Genomic DNA, 17,476 nt, shown 5'->3' on the forward strand with positions numbered 1-17,476 from the left:
TGGAGCATTGTCAAAAAATCCACTATCATCAATGGGTTTCGAAAGGCTGGACTGCTGCGTGTTGAAGAGGGCTCAGCAGGGGATTTGCCTCCGGATGAAAGTGACGAGAGCGACAATGAAAACGATCCAATATTGGATGAAGCAATTCTGAGGCTATTCAACTCCGACACCGAAGGAGATGACTTCAGTGGTTTCAGTGCACAGAAGGAGGAAGATAGTGACCAATGACTTTCTTGGTAGGCTACTGTTTACTGCGAATTTTTAATTTTTTGTTACAAGCCACGTTTCGATAAAGCCTATTTATTTTTGTTACAAGCCGTGTTTTGTTAAAGCCTGTGTAAAGTTCATTTATTTCAATGTACCGGTAGGCACCTGCGGCGTATAGACATGTGCGGCTTATTTATGTTGAAAATAATACTTTTTTAAATTCAGTGGGTGCGGCTTATATTCAGGTGCGCTCAATAGTCCGGAAATTACGCTAATTCCGTTGTTATATCTCCAAAATGTCAATTTATTTGGCGCATTTGATTCAGAAAAACACCGGTGCCAACTCGCCCAACATGACTACAAAATATCTAATAAGTTACCTGTAAACTTTGTCCAAACATTTCAAACAACTTTCCTCATCCAACTTCAGATATTTTAAAATGTAATTAATCGATAAAATTTAAGACGGGATAAAATGCGTTCAATAGCGGATAAAATGAAAGTGGAGCGAGCTTCAGGTCGTGCGCCCCAAACAAGAGTACACTAGGCTGGACCCTCGTTCTGAATAGCCGTACTTCAACATTTCTCTAAAGAAAAACATCAACCAATTTCTAAAGACTGTTGACATCTGGTGGAAGCAATAGGAACTGCAACCAAGTGCCACAGAAATCTAGGTTCCCATAGAAACCTAATTGGAAACACAGTGAACTCAACAACAAAATAATTCCTGGATGGTTTGTCCTCGGGGTTTCGCCTGCCAAATAAGTTCTGTTATACTCACAGACATTATTTTAACAGTTTTAGAAACTTTAGATTGTTTTCTATCCAGATCTACCATAGATCTACCATATCCTAGCTTCTGGGCCTGAGTAGCAGGCAGTTTATTTTGGGCACGCTTTTCATCCGGACGTGAAAATACTGCCCCCTATCCCAAACAGGTTTTTAACCGCTGCGCCACTCGGGAGCCCTGAGTGGGAATAATGCCTTGTAATGCTTGTTAATGCGTTTCAACTTAAGTTATACACATTGTATGTGAATGCATTCATTTTACAAAGTTCATTAAATATGACTTGCCAAGATAAATAAAGGTTAAATCATCATTCTTTAAAAAAAAATGTATTGAGCTGTATCTAATCACATTGCATGCATTGTTTATATGTGCTATGTGCCAAGATAACCAGCCATGGTAAAATAAAGTTGTTTAGTAATCAAGTGTACTACGAACTGTTTCCGACGCACTCCCTCCCCATCTCCCTTCACACACGGTGGGTCCAGATCACAGCTTCCCAGGTTTATATGCATTGGGTTTGAATGTTTGTTGCAAGACTATGTACAACTTCACCCGAGCGATCCCAAAAAAGACATTGAAACCGCTCTCGTTCTTCCTCTCACCTTTTAAGGATCCAGTTGGTGGACACATGGGTAAGAGATAATTATATAGTGTTTATCTCTCAGGACCATTTGACTGTTTGGCCAAGAGTGGATTGTAATTTTCATTGATGTCAGGCATCTCTGCCTATCAGGATCATTATTCCTATTCATACACAATAGAGATAAATCTTTTTCCAATCCGTCCCTGTTTTTCATTTGGTGTAGCTGTTTTCTCTCTGGACAGAACCCAGATTGGGTTTAAATCTTTCTGTTTCAGGGCAATCCAGGGCTTCAGTCCAGAAATCTTAATCAGCTAACTAGTCAATTCATTGGGAAGGTTTGAATGTTTAATGCAGAATCTTCCAAGGCTTCTACTAGCCAGTCCCAACAGAGCAGAGAGCACAGACATTCTCCTTCTCCATCTGCCAGTAAGTACATCATTGAGTTCATGTGCATTGTAGGTGTTGAAGTCAGTCATTGAAACCACTAGAATACAGGACATTATTGAAGTGGTCAACTATATGTATGTATTAAGTCCTGTGATTTCACTCCATATATTTGCCATCACAATCTGTCTGTCAGGCTCTGTTGCATGTGTCATACTTTAGTTCTCTCTTTAAAAACCCAAAATGTCCATTAAGTGTCAACAAAATATTCTTCTTACAAATGTCTTTACAACATTTCAGAGTTTCAGAAGTATGTCCTTATTAAATTGGTGGAGATATTGGAGGAGGTGAGATGTGTTGGGAGAGCAGAGTCTCCAGGTCAAGGGGATGGAGAACGAGGAAGACTTGCAGAGTCCCAGGACTCAGAGTTCCATGTCAAGAGGATGGAGAACGAGGAAGACTTGCAGAGTCCCAGGACTCAGAGTTCCATGTCAAGAGGATGTAGAATGAGGAAGACTTTGAGCACCTACAGGAGCAGCTCCAAAGTATGGATGCACAGAATCTGATAGTGACATTTAAATGTATTTTGCCATTTCATTTACACTGCAGATTTAGTCTATATTTTTCACACTACTTAAAGGAATAGTTCAGGTTTTTGGATGTTAGACCTCATTTCCACTTACTTGGAATGTTGAAAGCTCATCAAAACACTTTTTCGGTCCTATTTCCATTCTTGATGTTTCTCTGGCTTGCTATGGGCTGGTATCTACCCATGCTAGTGAATGTTGATATGGAAAAGTTGTATTATTTCCACTATTACAAGCATAAATATTATTCTACCTGAAAATACTTCCACTGCTTAATGAGTCTAGAAATATATATTTTTTCCAAAACATTCTCTGTTTGAAAAGTATATGTTTATGCTTGTAGTGGTGGAAATATATTATGTTTTCATATCGACATGCATGTATAGCCCACAAAAATATGAGATGGCTGTAGAATTTATTGTGGAAAGTAAGTACCGTAAATTCCGGACTATAAGCCGCAACTTTTTTCCCAGGCTTTGAACCTCGCGGCTTAAACAATGACACGGCTAATATATGGATTTTTCCCGCTTTCAAATTTTTTTTTCCAAAAAAATACATTCTGTGACGTGATCAGTTTTTTGGCGGCATGAAGCTTTCATTAGACCAATGAAATTGCCGAACAGGTTAAGGTCAAACAACTTTTTTGTTTAGTGTTTAGATTAAATCGAGCGCTCTCAAACTTCCCATCATTCTGATTACGGTAGTCATTTTGTCACCCTCATCATGGCAAAGACACGGAGAAATGCATATGATGCAGCTTTCAAGTTGAAGGCGATTGATCTGGCTGTTGGAAAAGGAAATAGAGCTGCTGCACGGGAGCTTGGTCCTCTTACATCTAGACGTTCCGCTAGCGGAACACCTGCTCCAATATCCAATGATAGGCGTGGCGCGAATTACAAATTCCTCAAAAATCCCAAAACTTCCATTTTTCAAACATATGACTATTTTACACCATTTTAAAGACAAGACTCTCCTTTATCTAACCACACTGTCCGATTTCAAAAAGGCTTTACAGCGAAAGCAAAACATTAGATTATGTCAGCAGAGTACCCAGCCAGAAATAATCAGACACCCATTTTTCAAGCTAGCATATAATGTCACAAAAAACAAAACCACAGCTAAATGCAGCACTAACCTTTGATGATCTTCATCAGATGACACGCCTAGGACATTATGTTATACAATACATGCATGTTTTGTTCAATCAAGTTCATATTTATAGCAAAAACCAGCTTTTTACATTAGCATGTGACGTTCAGAACTAGCATTCCCACCGAACACTTCCGGTGAATTTACTAAATTACTCACGATAAACGTTCACAAAAAACATAACAATTATTTTAAGAATTATAGATACAGAACTCCTTTATGCAATTGAGGTGTCCGATTTTAAAATAGCTTTTCGGTGAAAGCACATTTTGCAATATTCTGAGTAGATAGCTCGCCATCACAGGCTAGCTATTTTGACACCCACCAAGTTTGACCCTCACCAAACTCAGATTTACTATAAGAAAAATTGGATTACCTTTGCTGTTCTTCGTCAGAATGCACTCCCGGGACTTCTACTTCAATAACATTAGTTGGTTTGGTTCCAAATAATCCATAGTTATTTCCAAATAGCGGCATTTTGTTGTGCGTTCAGGACACTATCCAAAGGGTGACGAAGGGTTACGCGCCCGACACGTTTCGTGACAAAAAATGTAAAAATATTCCATTACCGTACTTCGAAGCATGTCAACCGCTGTTTAAAATCAATTTTTATGCGATTTTTCTCGTAAAAAAGCGATAATATTCCGACCGGGAGTCGTTGTTTTCATTCAAAGACTGTAAATAAAAACATGGTGTCGCCTCGTGCACGCGCCTCAGTCTCATTGTTCTCAGATTGACCACTATCCAAATGCGCTACTATTTTTCAGCCAGGGCCTGCAAAGACATCATTCAGCGTTTTGCCGCCTTCTGAGAGCCTATGGGAGCCGTAGGAAGTGTCACGTTACAGCAGAGATCCTCAGTTTTCAATAAAGAGAGTGTAGAAGGCCAAGAAATGGTCAGAGAGGGCACTTCCTGTAAGGAATCTTCTCAGGTTTTGGCCTGCCAAATGAGTTCTGTTATACTCACAGACACCATTCAAACAGTTTTAGAAACTTTGGAGTGTTTTCTATCCAAAGCTAATAATTATGTGCATATTCTAGTTTCTGGGCAGGAGTAATAATCAGATTAAATCGGGTACGTTTTTTATCCGGCCGTGAAAATACTGCCCCTTAGCCATAACAGGTTAATGAGTCGATGATATGACATTGGAAACAGCAGCGTGAGGAATTGACAGTGCAAAAAGACATCTAAAGCTTACTGCTAATTTTTACTTTTTTGTTACAAGCCGTGTTTCGTTAAAGCCTATTTATTTTTGTTACAAGCCATGTTTCGTTAAAGCCTATTTATTTTTGTTACAAGCCGTGTTTCGTTAAAACCTGTGTAAAGTTAATTTGTTTCAATGTACCGGTAGGCACCTGCGGCTTATAGACATGTGCGGCTTATTTATGTTCAAAATAAAATTAAAAAATGAATTCAGTGGGTGTGGCTTATATTCAGGTGCGCTTTATAGTCCGGAAATTACGGTAGTCATACTGAAACAGTGATTGCTGCTATAATCCACTTCCACTAGTATGGCTAATGCTAGCGGTTAAGCCATCCAGAAGAATGCTTAAGAATGGAAATATGTCTGAAAAAAAGTGTCTGGATGAAACTACAATACTCCAAGTAAGTGGAGAATTAGGTCTAACTTCCAAAAACCTGAACTACCCCTTCTACACAGCATAACTTTTCGTGTTTTAAACAAAAAGTAATTGTTAATTGACTCTTTTGCCACTTAGATTGCAAGGTTAAGCAAAATTGGTGGCAAGGACACAAAAGACTGCGCCAACAACAAGTATATAATACCTTTAGAATGGATCCAATAAGAAAATAATTTTGAAGATTTCGTCAGTGATACTAAGTTTCTGCAACAAAGACAATAAAACCAAGAGCCATATCTTCTCAGCAGTTTGACAATGTTCCATTCACTAATAAAGTGCCTCCTATGTGTGCTTGAATTCTTGTTCAACTTCAATGGCCATCGCTCAAAACGAGGATTAGGAGACAGCCGTGTACTCCGTTGTCAGTGGTAGCTACAAACATGGCATTATTCTTTAGTATATACTGTATATATACATACATTTTGGGTACAAAATGGGTGGCTCATTCTAAGTCCACACAGCACATTAAATGATATGGAACATCCAAAATGAGTCCTACAATCCTGTTACTTATGTTTTTGCACAGTTCAGTCTATAAAATGGCTTAGTTAAAAAGTTGACACAGAATAGACTTTCTCTGTTGTTAGAAAGACAATTCCTCCCATCTTTTCTCCGTCCTCCACTAGCGTTCTACTTAAAACGTCACAGGTGAGAGGAAACGAGCACGTAAGAAATGAGATGTTCCGCACGCAATTTTCTTCATCTGTGGTTGATGTGTGTACTCTTAACAACTTCCCAAAATGAACTCACTAATATCTACGATATTCATAATCTACTCATTTGAATGTGTCACGTTTTGTTAATGCTATGAAAGATTATACAATAGCCCATAGCAAAATGAAAACCTGATCTTTCAGAAGAATTTCACGACAATTATCATTATATTTACCTGTAGATGGTAAATATTTGCTATACCCTTAGCGCTTAATCGCGTAAGCAAAAGAGAATATGTTCCATCATCTATGTTCATTTACATTAGAGCAAATTGTCCACCGATAGTCCTGTCATTTCTCAGCCCTTTTGGCTATATGAAAGTCTATACCCTCACGCACACATATTTGTTCTTTGTTATTATGAAAGTTGAATGTACTTTTCCAGCACATTCACCCCATCTATTTACATTGCTTATGCATATTCGGTGTGTCCTGATTATGTCAAAAAGATGGAAGGAATTGTGTAGCTGACAGCCAACCTTTATTATACTTTGGAAATCTCTATTAAACCCTAAGCTGGATGTCATTGAAACCAGTTTGAATGCAGGTTTTGGGGGTTTTATGCAATGGAGTGGAAGTGGTTTTATGTACAAGCCCACTAGGTCTGGAAGAGTTAAAGCCCCAGCCATCTCTTCTAACCCAAACTTCAGCTGGAAAAACAATGCCTGTTTTTAATTTTCTCTTTCAAGGTCTCTGGAAATCAGTTTGTTTGAATATGCTCAAACTGTGGGGGCTGTCAGTGCAGTGTGTGTGCATGTGTGAATCATATTTACATGTGTGTTTTTGTTTGTATCTGACAGGACTGGATTATTTTAACTAGTACCTAGGCTGATGGAGCTAGATGAAAGCAGAACAACTGAACATGTGTCTCCACGGCCTTGAGACTTCACACAGGCCTCAACTGCAGTGCTCCTCTCTGTAAACACAGTTTCCTCCCGTGGCTGTGTGTTTGGACAAGAAACAAGGAAGTGGCTCAAACACTGGCTCAGAAGGGCAAATGGTGTGGCGGTTCCTTCAAATCGAAGGAAATGTGGAAAAATAAACATAAACATGTAGCGTTGATGTTGAAATGTAGGTGGTTCTGTTTCTCTTTGGTTCATGTGGGACGTGTCAGCAGCTGTGCCTAAAATATACCCATGGTGAGCTGAGATTCCTATCTTTCACCTGTCTCAGGCAATGTGGAGGAAGTGAAAGCATAGACACACACACACACACACACAGGTACAAACACACAGGTACACACACAGGTACACACACAGGTACAAACACACACACAGGTGCAAACACAAACATGTACATATACTCACACAATAAGCCAGTACATATGCACAGATACACACACACACACACACACACACACATGCAAAGACATACGGACAGACAGACAGACAGACAGACAGACAGACAGACAGACAGACAGACAGACAGACAGACAGACAGACAGACAGACAGACAGACAGACAGACGACGACTGACTGACTGACTGACTGACTGACTGACTGACTGACTGACTGACTGACTGACTGACTGACTGACTGACTGACTGACTGAAAGACGTACAGACAGACAGACACTCAGTACAGTATGTTTAAGACTTGGTTGTGATGACATCATTGGCGGCAGACAATAGGGAGTGGAATATAACAACCCATTAGCTGTATGGCTTCAAGGAGATGGGTAGGACAGGAGACAGAAAGACCGAGAGAGTGGAAGAGGATGACTGGGAGAGAGACGTAGAAAGAGAGAAGGGGGAGAGAGAGAAGGACTGGGATAGAGGGAGAGAAGCTGCATGAGAGAGAGAGAGTGCGTGAGAGAAAAAAAGCGAGCAAGAGAGAGACAGAGGAGAGGCAACATACTATAAGAGAGAAGGAAAAATGTGGCCTGGCATCTGCCTGTCTTGCTGGGATACACCTCTCTGCTCCCCTCTTGTGGTAGCTTAAAAAAGTGCAGATGGCAGAACACACTTCCCTACTTACTCAGCTACAGATACAGCCTACATAGAACATATTGTTTATGTGCAGAAAAACTACCCTGAAATTCTTTACAATGAATCGAGATGGTTGTGAAACCTATCTGGACTTTCACTGAAGGGCTGAAAGTGTTTTCTCCAACTCTTTGACCACTCAAATGTTATATCACCACAGGACCACGTTAGTGTACTGTACTTTCATGATAATCTATTGGGAAGGATGTGCTGTACTGGGAGCATATCAGTGTCGCTGACTTTGTGTGATCAACATGTTTATTGATTTTGCACTAAAATAATGAGACAATAACATTACATACAATGTTACTGTTCTCTTTATGAAAACATGAGAACAGTGCAGACGTCTTTCCTCTCAACCACAGTTTCCACCTGAATTTCTATCTATTTCTATCACTGCAGCTGTTTGAAAGCGGTTTCATTTCCCCAGAACTGTATGTAGGGAAACTGAGAGGAGAAAGGGAGAACCTGAGTGAAGGTAGAAAAATAAGAAACAGGGGAGTCTGATTTTCAGACTTTAAAGCTAGGGGGAGAGTGAACCTGTCTAGTACTGGAGGACAGAGGAGTCAAGTGTTGGTTTGACCTCTGTAGCAAGGTGGTGTCTGAGTCCAGTTGATTCAGGGGTCAGGGGTTAAAGGATGTTTTTAACTTGGGGGTCAATTGTAGAGCTGAGAGGTCCCTGAGGTTTGGCAGCATCAGCAATAATAGCAACAGTAGAAGTAGATGTAGCAGTAGCACCACTATCAGCAGCACCAGTAGCAGTAGACCTAACAGTAGCACCACTAGCAGCAGCACCAGTAGCAGTAGACCTAACAGTAGCACCACTAGCAGCAGCACCAGTAGCAGTAGACCTAACAGTAGCACCACTAGCAGCAGCACCAGTAGCAGTAGACCTAGCAGTAGCACCACTAGCAGTAGCACCACTAGCAGCAGCACCAGTAGCAGTAGACCTAGCAGTAGCACCACTAGCAGCAGCAACAGTAGAAGTAGATGTAGCAGTAGCACCACTAGCAGCAGCACCAGTAGCAGTAGACCTAGCAGTAGCACCACTAGCAGTAGCACCACTAGCAGCAGCACCAGTAGCAGTAGACCTAGCAGTAGCACCACTAGCAGTAGCACCACTAGCAGTAGACCTAGCAGTAACACCACTAGCAGCAGCACCAGTAGCAGTAGATGTAGCAGTAGCACCACTAGCAGTAGCACCACTAGCAGCAGCACCAGTAGCAGTATCAGTGGGGAGCTGCAGATCTGTGGAGATCTGGAGCAGGGGAGTACTGATCTCACTGGACTGCAGGCCGCTGGCCACCCTCAGTAGGCAGCTGAGCACCATGTCTTTGGCCCGGCCCGCTTCCAGATGGCCCTCACGGCTCAGCTGCAGGGTGATCTGATCCAGGCTAGTAAGAATCAACTCTGAGGCCAGCAGAGAGCAGGGCAAGCCCTCAACATAGCCCCCATCATGGGCCATGTTCTCCAGCATGTACTGTTGGTACAGGTCCAGTATCTTGTTCTCCAGGTAGCGGTTGAGCAGCGAGTTAGAGAGTGGCCCCTCGAGCCCCTGAAGAAGGACGCTCCGGTCACGGCCACTCCCCGCCCTCCAGCGGGAGGACCCCAAGCCTGAGCCCCACTGGAGAGGACGCAGAAGCCCGTCTTCAGTGGCCCGATCTGGGGGAGAGTCTTCTGCGGCCGGGGGTACGTCACAGGAATGGAGGAAGGGGCCGTTGGCTTGGTTGTCGCTACAGGGCAGGACCTCCCCATCGTGGGCCAAGAGAGGCAGCACCTGGTCACCCCCGATGTGGAGGTCGCTGTAGTTCTGACAGATGCTCTGGCAGAAGGAGGGCACCAGGAAGGGGACCTCGCCACCGGAACAAGCCTGCCCAGGGATCTCCATCTCTGGGGAGATGTGTCTGTCAGGATGGGGACTCTGGGAATGCAGATCCTGCGGTGGAGAAAAAGCCTGGGGCTGGATTTGGGCACTCGCCTGGGAGGGCCTCTGGTTTTGGGGCACTCTACTGAGGATGGACTGGCCATTTCTGCTTGGTTGGCCTGGAGAGGCCTGAAGCAGGGTGGCTGCAGCCAGCTCTGACCCAGCCTTCACGCTCCTCCTGGGGGGCTCTATTACAGGGGGGAGAGGGTCCAGTCTATCCTGTTCACTACAGTAGGTCATGCTCCATAGTCTGCTCTCACACAGCATGGCTGGAAAGGAACACACATACAGCAGATTGGTCAGTTTACAGCAGTTTGGTCAGTTAACAGCAGTTTGGCCAGTTCATTTTTACACTGCTGGTACTTGCTGTTTATTATCTATGCATAGTCACTTTACCCTTACCTACATGTACAAATTACCCCGACGAACCTGTACCCCCGGACATTGACTCGGTTCCGGTACCCCCTGTATATAGTCTCATTATTGTTATGTAATTGTGTTACTTCTTTTTTTTACTTTAGTTTATTTAGTAAATATTTTCTTAATTCTATTTTCTTAACTGCATTGTTGGTTAAGGGCTTGTAAGTAAGCATTTCACGGTAAGGTCACACCTGTTGTATTCGGCACATGTAACAAATAGAATTTGATTTTACAGCAGTTTGATCAGTTTACAGCAGTTTGGTCAAAATATATTTTGGAATGTATTCATACATTTAAGAACTAACTGTGGGCAGTTATATGCATTTTTGTTTTGACTCTTGAATCATAATAGTTCCGAAATAAAGCACCTTACCTTCAAATTCAAATGATGCAATGCGTCTCTTCAAGTCATGCAGTCCTCCACCTGTTGCTCTGGGTTGGAGGTATGCTCCTCTCCTCGCTGTATTCAGGTCAATGTCTCCAGCTTCTCCAGGTCTATTGTACCAAGCCAGTGAAGTATTGTACCAAGCCAGTGCAGTATAATAGAGCAGTGTGAGTGAGTGGTTTTGTGTAACTAGCACTACTTTATACAAAACCAAGAGGAAGTGAGAGTGCAGTCTCTGTATCCTCCATCATAGCATCTGTGAAACATGTCCAGGACATGAAACAACAGTTTAGTTGAAAAAAAGCAGGTGAGTGGTTTAAAAGAGGAAGGACATAGTTATTTCATGAAAGAACACTACAAGCAAATACTATAGAAAGGGGACTCTCTCTTTCTCCTTTTGTCTCAGTGTAAAAGGATGTGGCCCTTTTTAAAGTAATGGAACAGGACGAAAGTGTGTGTATGTCAGTGTGTGTGTGTGTTTAATAAGAGTGGAGCGAAAACCCTCAGACACTAGGCCCTCCGTTGAATGAGTTTGACACATGTGCACTAGTCACTGGAGATTGCCTTGCGTCTGCTGGCCCGCACAGAACCAGTCCAACGATGGCGTTCAGAGGGCCTGAAACATGAGACTGCAGCTTAATTACTTATTTGGCAGGGAAACTTGGACAGATATTAATCTCCCAGTCTGACGATTAGGATAGCTAAGGTTTTGTCAAATAATGAGGAACGCATGCATGGCTCTGGTCCTCAGATCTGAATGGGTCACATGGTTAGGCCGACAGATTGGGAATTGTGTGTTGCATATCCCTTTTGAAGCTGACTATCATTTTTCCTAACTTAAATCCAATGTGAGAAATTCTGAAATAGTATATTGTGTCTATAGCCGACTGGGCAGAGAGACTACAGCGTGTGAGTTTTGGTGACACTTGGTGTTAGGCCCGTTTGGTGACACTTGACAATAGGCCCGTTTCCATAACTCAAGCCCCCATAACCTCATAGTGACAGATGGTGGAGTTGTGAAGAACTGAGTCCAATGTGTTCCACCTCCTGGCATTCAGACAGTTTCAGCACCATGGAGTATCAATGTGACACTGTTGTTTAAATGCGTAGTCCACTTGTTTTGTAGGTCATTTCTGAGGAATATTGTTTGGAAACGGTTATGGATGGATGTGTCAATGTCATTTCGACACCACAATCTAGCGACCATTATATTCTCTAACTGTGATCCGCTCCACGCGCAATATGGATGTTTAGGAAGATCAACAAGGTGCAGTAGGGATGTTTAGGAAGATCAACAAGGTGCAGTAGGGATGTTTAGGAAGATCAACAAGGTGCAGTAGGGATGTTTAGGAAGATCAACAAGGTGCAGTAGGGATGTGTAGGAAGATCAACAAGGTGCAGTAGGGATGTTTAGGAAGATCAACAAGGTGCAGTAGGGATGTTTAGGAAGATCAACAAGGTGCAGTAGGGATGTTTAGGAAGATCAACAAGGTGCAGTAGGGATGTTTAGGAAGATCAACAAGGTGCAGTAGGGATGTTTAGGAAGATCAACAAGGTGCAGTAGGGGTGTTTAGGAAGATCAACAAGGTGCAGTAGGGATGTTTAGGAAGTTCAACAAGGTGCAGTAGGGATGTTTAGGAAGATCAACAAGGTGCAGTAGGGATGTTTAGGAAGATCAACAAGGTGCAGTAGGGGTGTTTAGGAAAATCAACAAGGTGCAGTAGGGATGTTTAGGAAGATCAACAAGGTGCAGTAGGAATGTTTAGGAAGATCAACAAGGTGCAGTAGGGGTGTTTAGGAAGATCAACAAGGTGCAGTAGGGATGTTTAGGAAGATCAACAAGGTGCAGTAGGGATGTTTAGGAAGATCAACAAGGTGCAGTAGGGATGTTTAGGAAGATCAACAAGGTGCAGTAGGGATGTTTAGGAAGATCAACAACGTGTTCGCCCCAACCACCAGGGACACAGGCGATGGCAGCCCATGGTCCGCTCAGGACTACCACAGTGCGTGCACGTCAAGCTGGTGCACAGCACCTCCATACTCCTGTGGGCCAGAGGACACAGCCATCCATCAACTCCACCCTAAAGTGGAGCAAATGTTGAGTCCACCAGCGCCTTGTAATATTACCAGAGGCAGGACTGGATATGGCTATACTCTCAGAACCAGAACTGTCTGGATATTTGAAAGAGCTGGTGGCTTAGAGACGGTAGCACACAAGGAAAGTCAACAACTTAAAAATCAACAAGATGAAGGCCACCATCTCCCCCAAGAAGAAGCCAGAACCCCTGCCACTCACCTCCAAGGACGCACAGGTAGAGAGGCTGTGTGATACACTAAATGGCTATGACCTCTCCTTACCATTATCTTTAATGTGTCCTACATTAAATTGTTGAAACACTGAATGCCTAGTAAAGAAATTAATAAACAATCTTATTCTCTCTTTTGTTTGTGTTGTGATTTTTTTCCCGACAGATCATGAGGACCAAACTGTTTGCCCCTCCAATCCCCATTGAGGAGGACACTGGACTTATTTTACGCTGTCATCGTGAGCTGTGATCCTGAGCCCACGAGCAAGCTCCACTTAAACGATGGGCACGCTGATGTTGATTTTTTGGTGAGTTGTTATTTAGTTAGAAGTAAGATCAAGTTGCTTAAACCATGAAGACAGTAGACAACATGCTGTGGTTGATCTACTGGTCATTGTGAGCGACACTGTTGAAATCGGCCTACATAAAGTTTCTTGTCTCCGAGTAACTGATCACAAACTATCTTTTTGTGTTTTTTCCTGTCTTCCTGTGTAGAATTTTGATGGGCATTTTGAGAACTGAAGTGAACCCATCTCTCTCTCTCTCTCTCTCTCTCTGTGGCCACAAGCACCTCTGGGAATGACCTCCACTCCAACTGGGTCATGAGTGTCCCACAGCATCCCATGGATGAGTCAAAGCTGAAGAAGCCGGCCCCAACCAGTGACCACAGCAGCACGGCCAAGAAGAACAGCGACAACGAACAGCCGACGACACCTAGAGGAACCCCATCCACCTGCCAAAAGTGGTTGACACGTACGCAGCTGGTGAGGAATTGGTGGGGAAACACTGTAATATGAAAAGCAGCAGGAAGTGAGAGAGATGTGAGAGGAATAGGTTGACTAGAGGAAGGAGGAACTGAGAGAGAACGAGAGTAAACATGGTGGTGTGGCAGCCAACGATGACATGAGAAATTCTGTCAATATTTTGGCATTAATACGTTTGCAAACAAAGTTAAAAAAATTATAATTGAGTTAATAAAGCCGCATACAAACATGTCCTCTTTTTTTTTGCGTTCTTAAGGCAGCTCCTAAATGCAGGTGTTTCAGCCTGGCTCAGTGCTTCCTGTGGTGGTGGTGGGGCAGTCAGCGGAAAATACGGCGTGTAGGGGTTGGTAATGTTTTCTTGTTGTGCCGTGATTGGCTCAGTGTTCTGTCACTCATCGAGACACTGTCACCGCAAAATCTACAGGGAGAGCTCCAAAATTCAATCCCCTTGGGTGCTGCCATAGAGTTACATTAGAAGTGCCCATCCAAGAAGGCTCAAGGTCATTGACCACAGATAAAATGACGTTATATCTACAGTAGCTTTGATTGGACTGATCATGTCAACATCATAATTTCTAAATCTTAGCTAGCAAGTTAGACAAGCAGTCATCATCATGAATCACATCAATATACTGGCAAATCCTTTTTATCCTTCTAATATGAAGATAAATTATAGATAAAACATATTAGTGCTCATCGGCCATTGGACATAAACATTACACAAGTTGGAAATCACAAATTCAACAATGAGTGGTTTGGAAGGAATCAGTGGCTAAATGCAAGCGTTGCAACGTGATCCTTAGCCTGCTATTCAGTGGAGTGGGTGTGTGGTCCAAGTCTGGGTTTAAGGGTCTCTTTTCCAAGCTTAAAAGGATAAACATTCAACATCATGGGCCAGAAAAGGTTGAATATATTGGCCATGCTATCAATCTAGCATGACTTCTGCCGCGTTCAAAACAACTGGAAACTCGGAAATGGGAAATCTCAGACTACAGTGAGTTCAAGACAACTGGGAACAAGCTCCGACTGGGAAGATACGTTTTGAATGGTCATTCAACTCAGAATTCCAAGTAGGGAACTCTGGCCTCTTTCTAGAGCTCTGACCTGAAGATCACTGACGTCATGATTCGACCTTGTTCTTTTCAGAGTTCCTAGTTGTCTTGAAAGCAACATAAATCCAGAGAATGCCAGACTTCAATGACAAAATTTGCCCACAAGGACCGCTGCGCCACCTTCCTGTTAAAGTGAGCACAGCACAACAAGGTGAGTCCAAAAATGTATTGTACGCTGCTGCATAAATTATGTAATATGCCAGGGTAATATGTATACTGCAGCTAAGAAAGTAATACTAAGCATATATTGTGTAGTACGCTGTCTATGTGCCACACCCTAATAATTTGGTCCCTTTCCCCCTCATAACTTAGCCTACTGTCTTGACTTGGTGGTACATAATGTAGCCTATAGCCTGTTTTAGAGAAATTGAATCAGTGAATATTGTAAGAGCTTTCATTGTCTGCTTATATGCCCCCCTTATTTATCTTACAGATCTGACTGTACAGGGAGAATACTGTTTAAGCAATGTTTTTTAAAAGGCAGTAAATGAGGCTGAATGAACTGTGTTGCTGCCAGACAAGGCTCTGCTGATATCACTGCTACACCTGGCTAAGGATTCACTCCATGGTGCTGGAAAGAAAGCTCTGCTGTTGGGACAGCTTTATGTAGGCCCTAACAGTTTGTGGGCACCGTTTGTCATCATTATAGTGCAATTCATGTATTTTTTTGTATTGTGTAGTGGCTTTTCTGGCATGCATTAAAAAAATTTTTTTTGCCCCACCAAGATTTACATGCTAAAATTGCCACTGCTACAGGGGGAACAGAGAAAATGGTGTCTGCCAGAGCAGAGACACCTGTCCTGACAACATCTGTTGGGTTTTCACATTTCTAATCCTGGCGGCCTGATAAATAGTCCAGTCTGCTGCGGCCCCTGTGACTGTTACCTGATCCACAAAGGGCTGTGCGTAATTTGGGACAGTGTAATGCCCAACGAATGCTCTCATTACCTAGTTACTGTGACTGTAAACAGACCATCTACTCCACATGACTCAGCTGTCATCACAAGTCTGTCAGCTGAACAATGCAACTGTCCATTTTCTTTATATAGGCTCATTTGATCCAGTTTTTCCTGGTGCATCCGTCTCTCAAGACAACCAACATTAGGTTGTTCACTATGTACAGTGGGGCAAAAAAAGTATTTAGTCAGCCACCAAGCCAAGTTATCCCACTTAAAAAGATGAGAGAGGCCTGTAATTTTCATCATAGGTACATGTCAACTATGACAGACAAAATGAGAAAATAAAATCCAGAAAATCACATTGTAGGATTTTTAATGAATTTATTTGCAAATGATGGTGGAAAATAAGTATTTGGTCACCTACAAACAAGCAAGATTTCTGGCTCTCACAGACCTGTAACTTCTTCTTTAAGAGGCTCCTCTGTCCTCCACTCGTTACCTGTATTAATGGCACCTGTTTGAACTTGTTATCAGTATAAAAGACACCTGTCCACAACCTCAAACAGTCACACTCCAAACTCCACTATGGCCACATGTTGTACTCCTGCTGGTTACCTACAGTAATCTGAGACCAGATGTTGTACTCCTGCTGGTTATCTACAGTAATCTGAGACCACATGTTGTACTCCTGCTGGTTACCTACAGTAATCTGAGACCACATGTTGTACTCCTGCTGGTTATCTACAGCAATCTGAGACCAGATGTTGTACTCCTGCTGGTTACCTACAGTAATCTGAGACCAGATGTTGTACTCCTGCTGGTTACCTACAGTAATCTGAGACCACATGTTGTACTCCTGCTGGTTATCTACAGTAATCTGAGACCACATGTTGTACGCCTGCTGGTTATCTACAGTAATCTGAGACCACATGTTGTACTCCTGCTGGTTATCTACAGTAATCTGAGACCACATGTTGTACTCCTGCTGGTTACCTACAGTAATCTGAGACCAGATGTTGTACTCCTGCTGGTTATCTACAGTAATCTGAGACCACATGTTGTACTCCTGCTGGTTATCTACAGTAATCTGAGACCACATGTTGTACTCCTGCTGGTTACCTACAGTAATCTGAGACCACATGTTGTACTCCTGCTGGTTATCTACAGTAATCTGAGACCACATGTTGTACTCCTGCTGGTTATCTACAGTAATCTGAGACCAGATGTTGTACTCCTGCTGGTTATCTACAGTAATCTGAGACCACATGTTGTACTCCTGCTGGTTATCTACAGTAATCTGAGACCACATGTTGTACTCCTGCTGGTTATCTACAGTAATCTGAGACCACATGTTGTACTCCTGCTGGTTATCTACAGTAATCTGAGACCAGATGTTGTACTCCTGCTGGTTATCTACAGTAATCTGAGACCACATGTTGTACTCCTGCTGGTTATCTACAGTAATCTGAGACCACATGTTGTACTCCTGCTGGTTATCTACAGTAATCTGAGACCACATGTTGTACTCCTGCTGGTTATCTACAGCAATCTGAGACCACATGTTGTACTCCTGCTGGTTATCTACAGTAATCTGAGACCACATGTTGTACTCCTGCTGGTTACCTACAG

General features: G+C 42.7%; 1 protein-coding gene across 1 annotated transcript; it reads right to left on the reverse strand.

The window, feature by feature from the left end:
- Window positions 1–8,338: 8,338 nt before the first annotated feature.
- On the reverse strand, window positions 8,339–10,950 carry LOC106586714 (uncharacterized). The gene is made up of 2 exons (XM_045707395.2): window positions 10,755–10,950; window positions 8,339–10,230 (listed from the first exon to the last, which is right to left on the reverse strand). The coding sequence occupies exon 2, from the start codon at window positions 10,226–10,228 to the stop codon at window positions 8,669–8,671; it is 1,560 nt and encodes a 519-aa protein (XP_045563351.1). The 5' UTR covers window positions 10,229–10,230; window positions 10,755–10,950; the 3' UTR covers window positions 8,339–8,668.
- Between the last annotated feature and the right edge of the window lie 6,526 nt (window positions 10,951–17,476).

This window comes from Salmo salar, chromosome 25 (genome assembly GCF_965601325.2).
Source record: "Salmo salar chromosome 25, fSalSal1, whole genome shotgun sequence".
Lineage (NCBI taxonomy): Eukaryota > Metazoa > Chordata > Actinopteri > Salmoniformes > Salmonidae > Salmo > Salmo salar.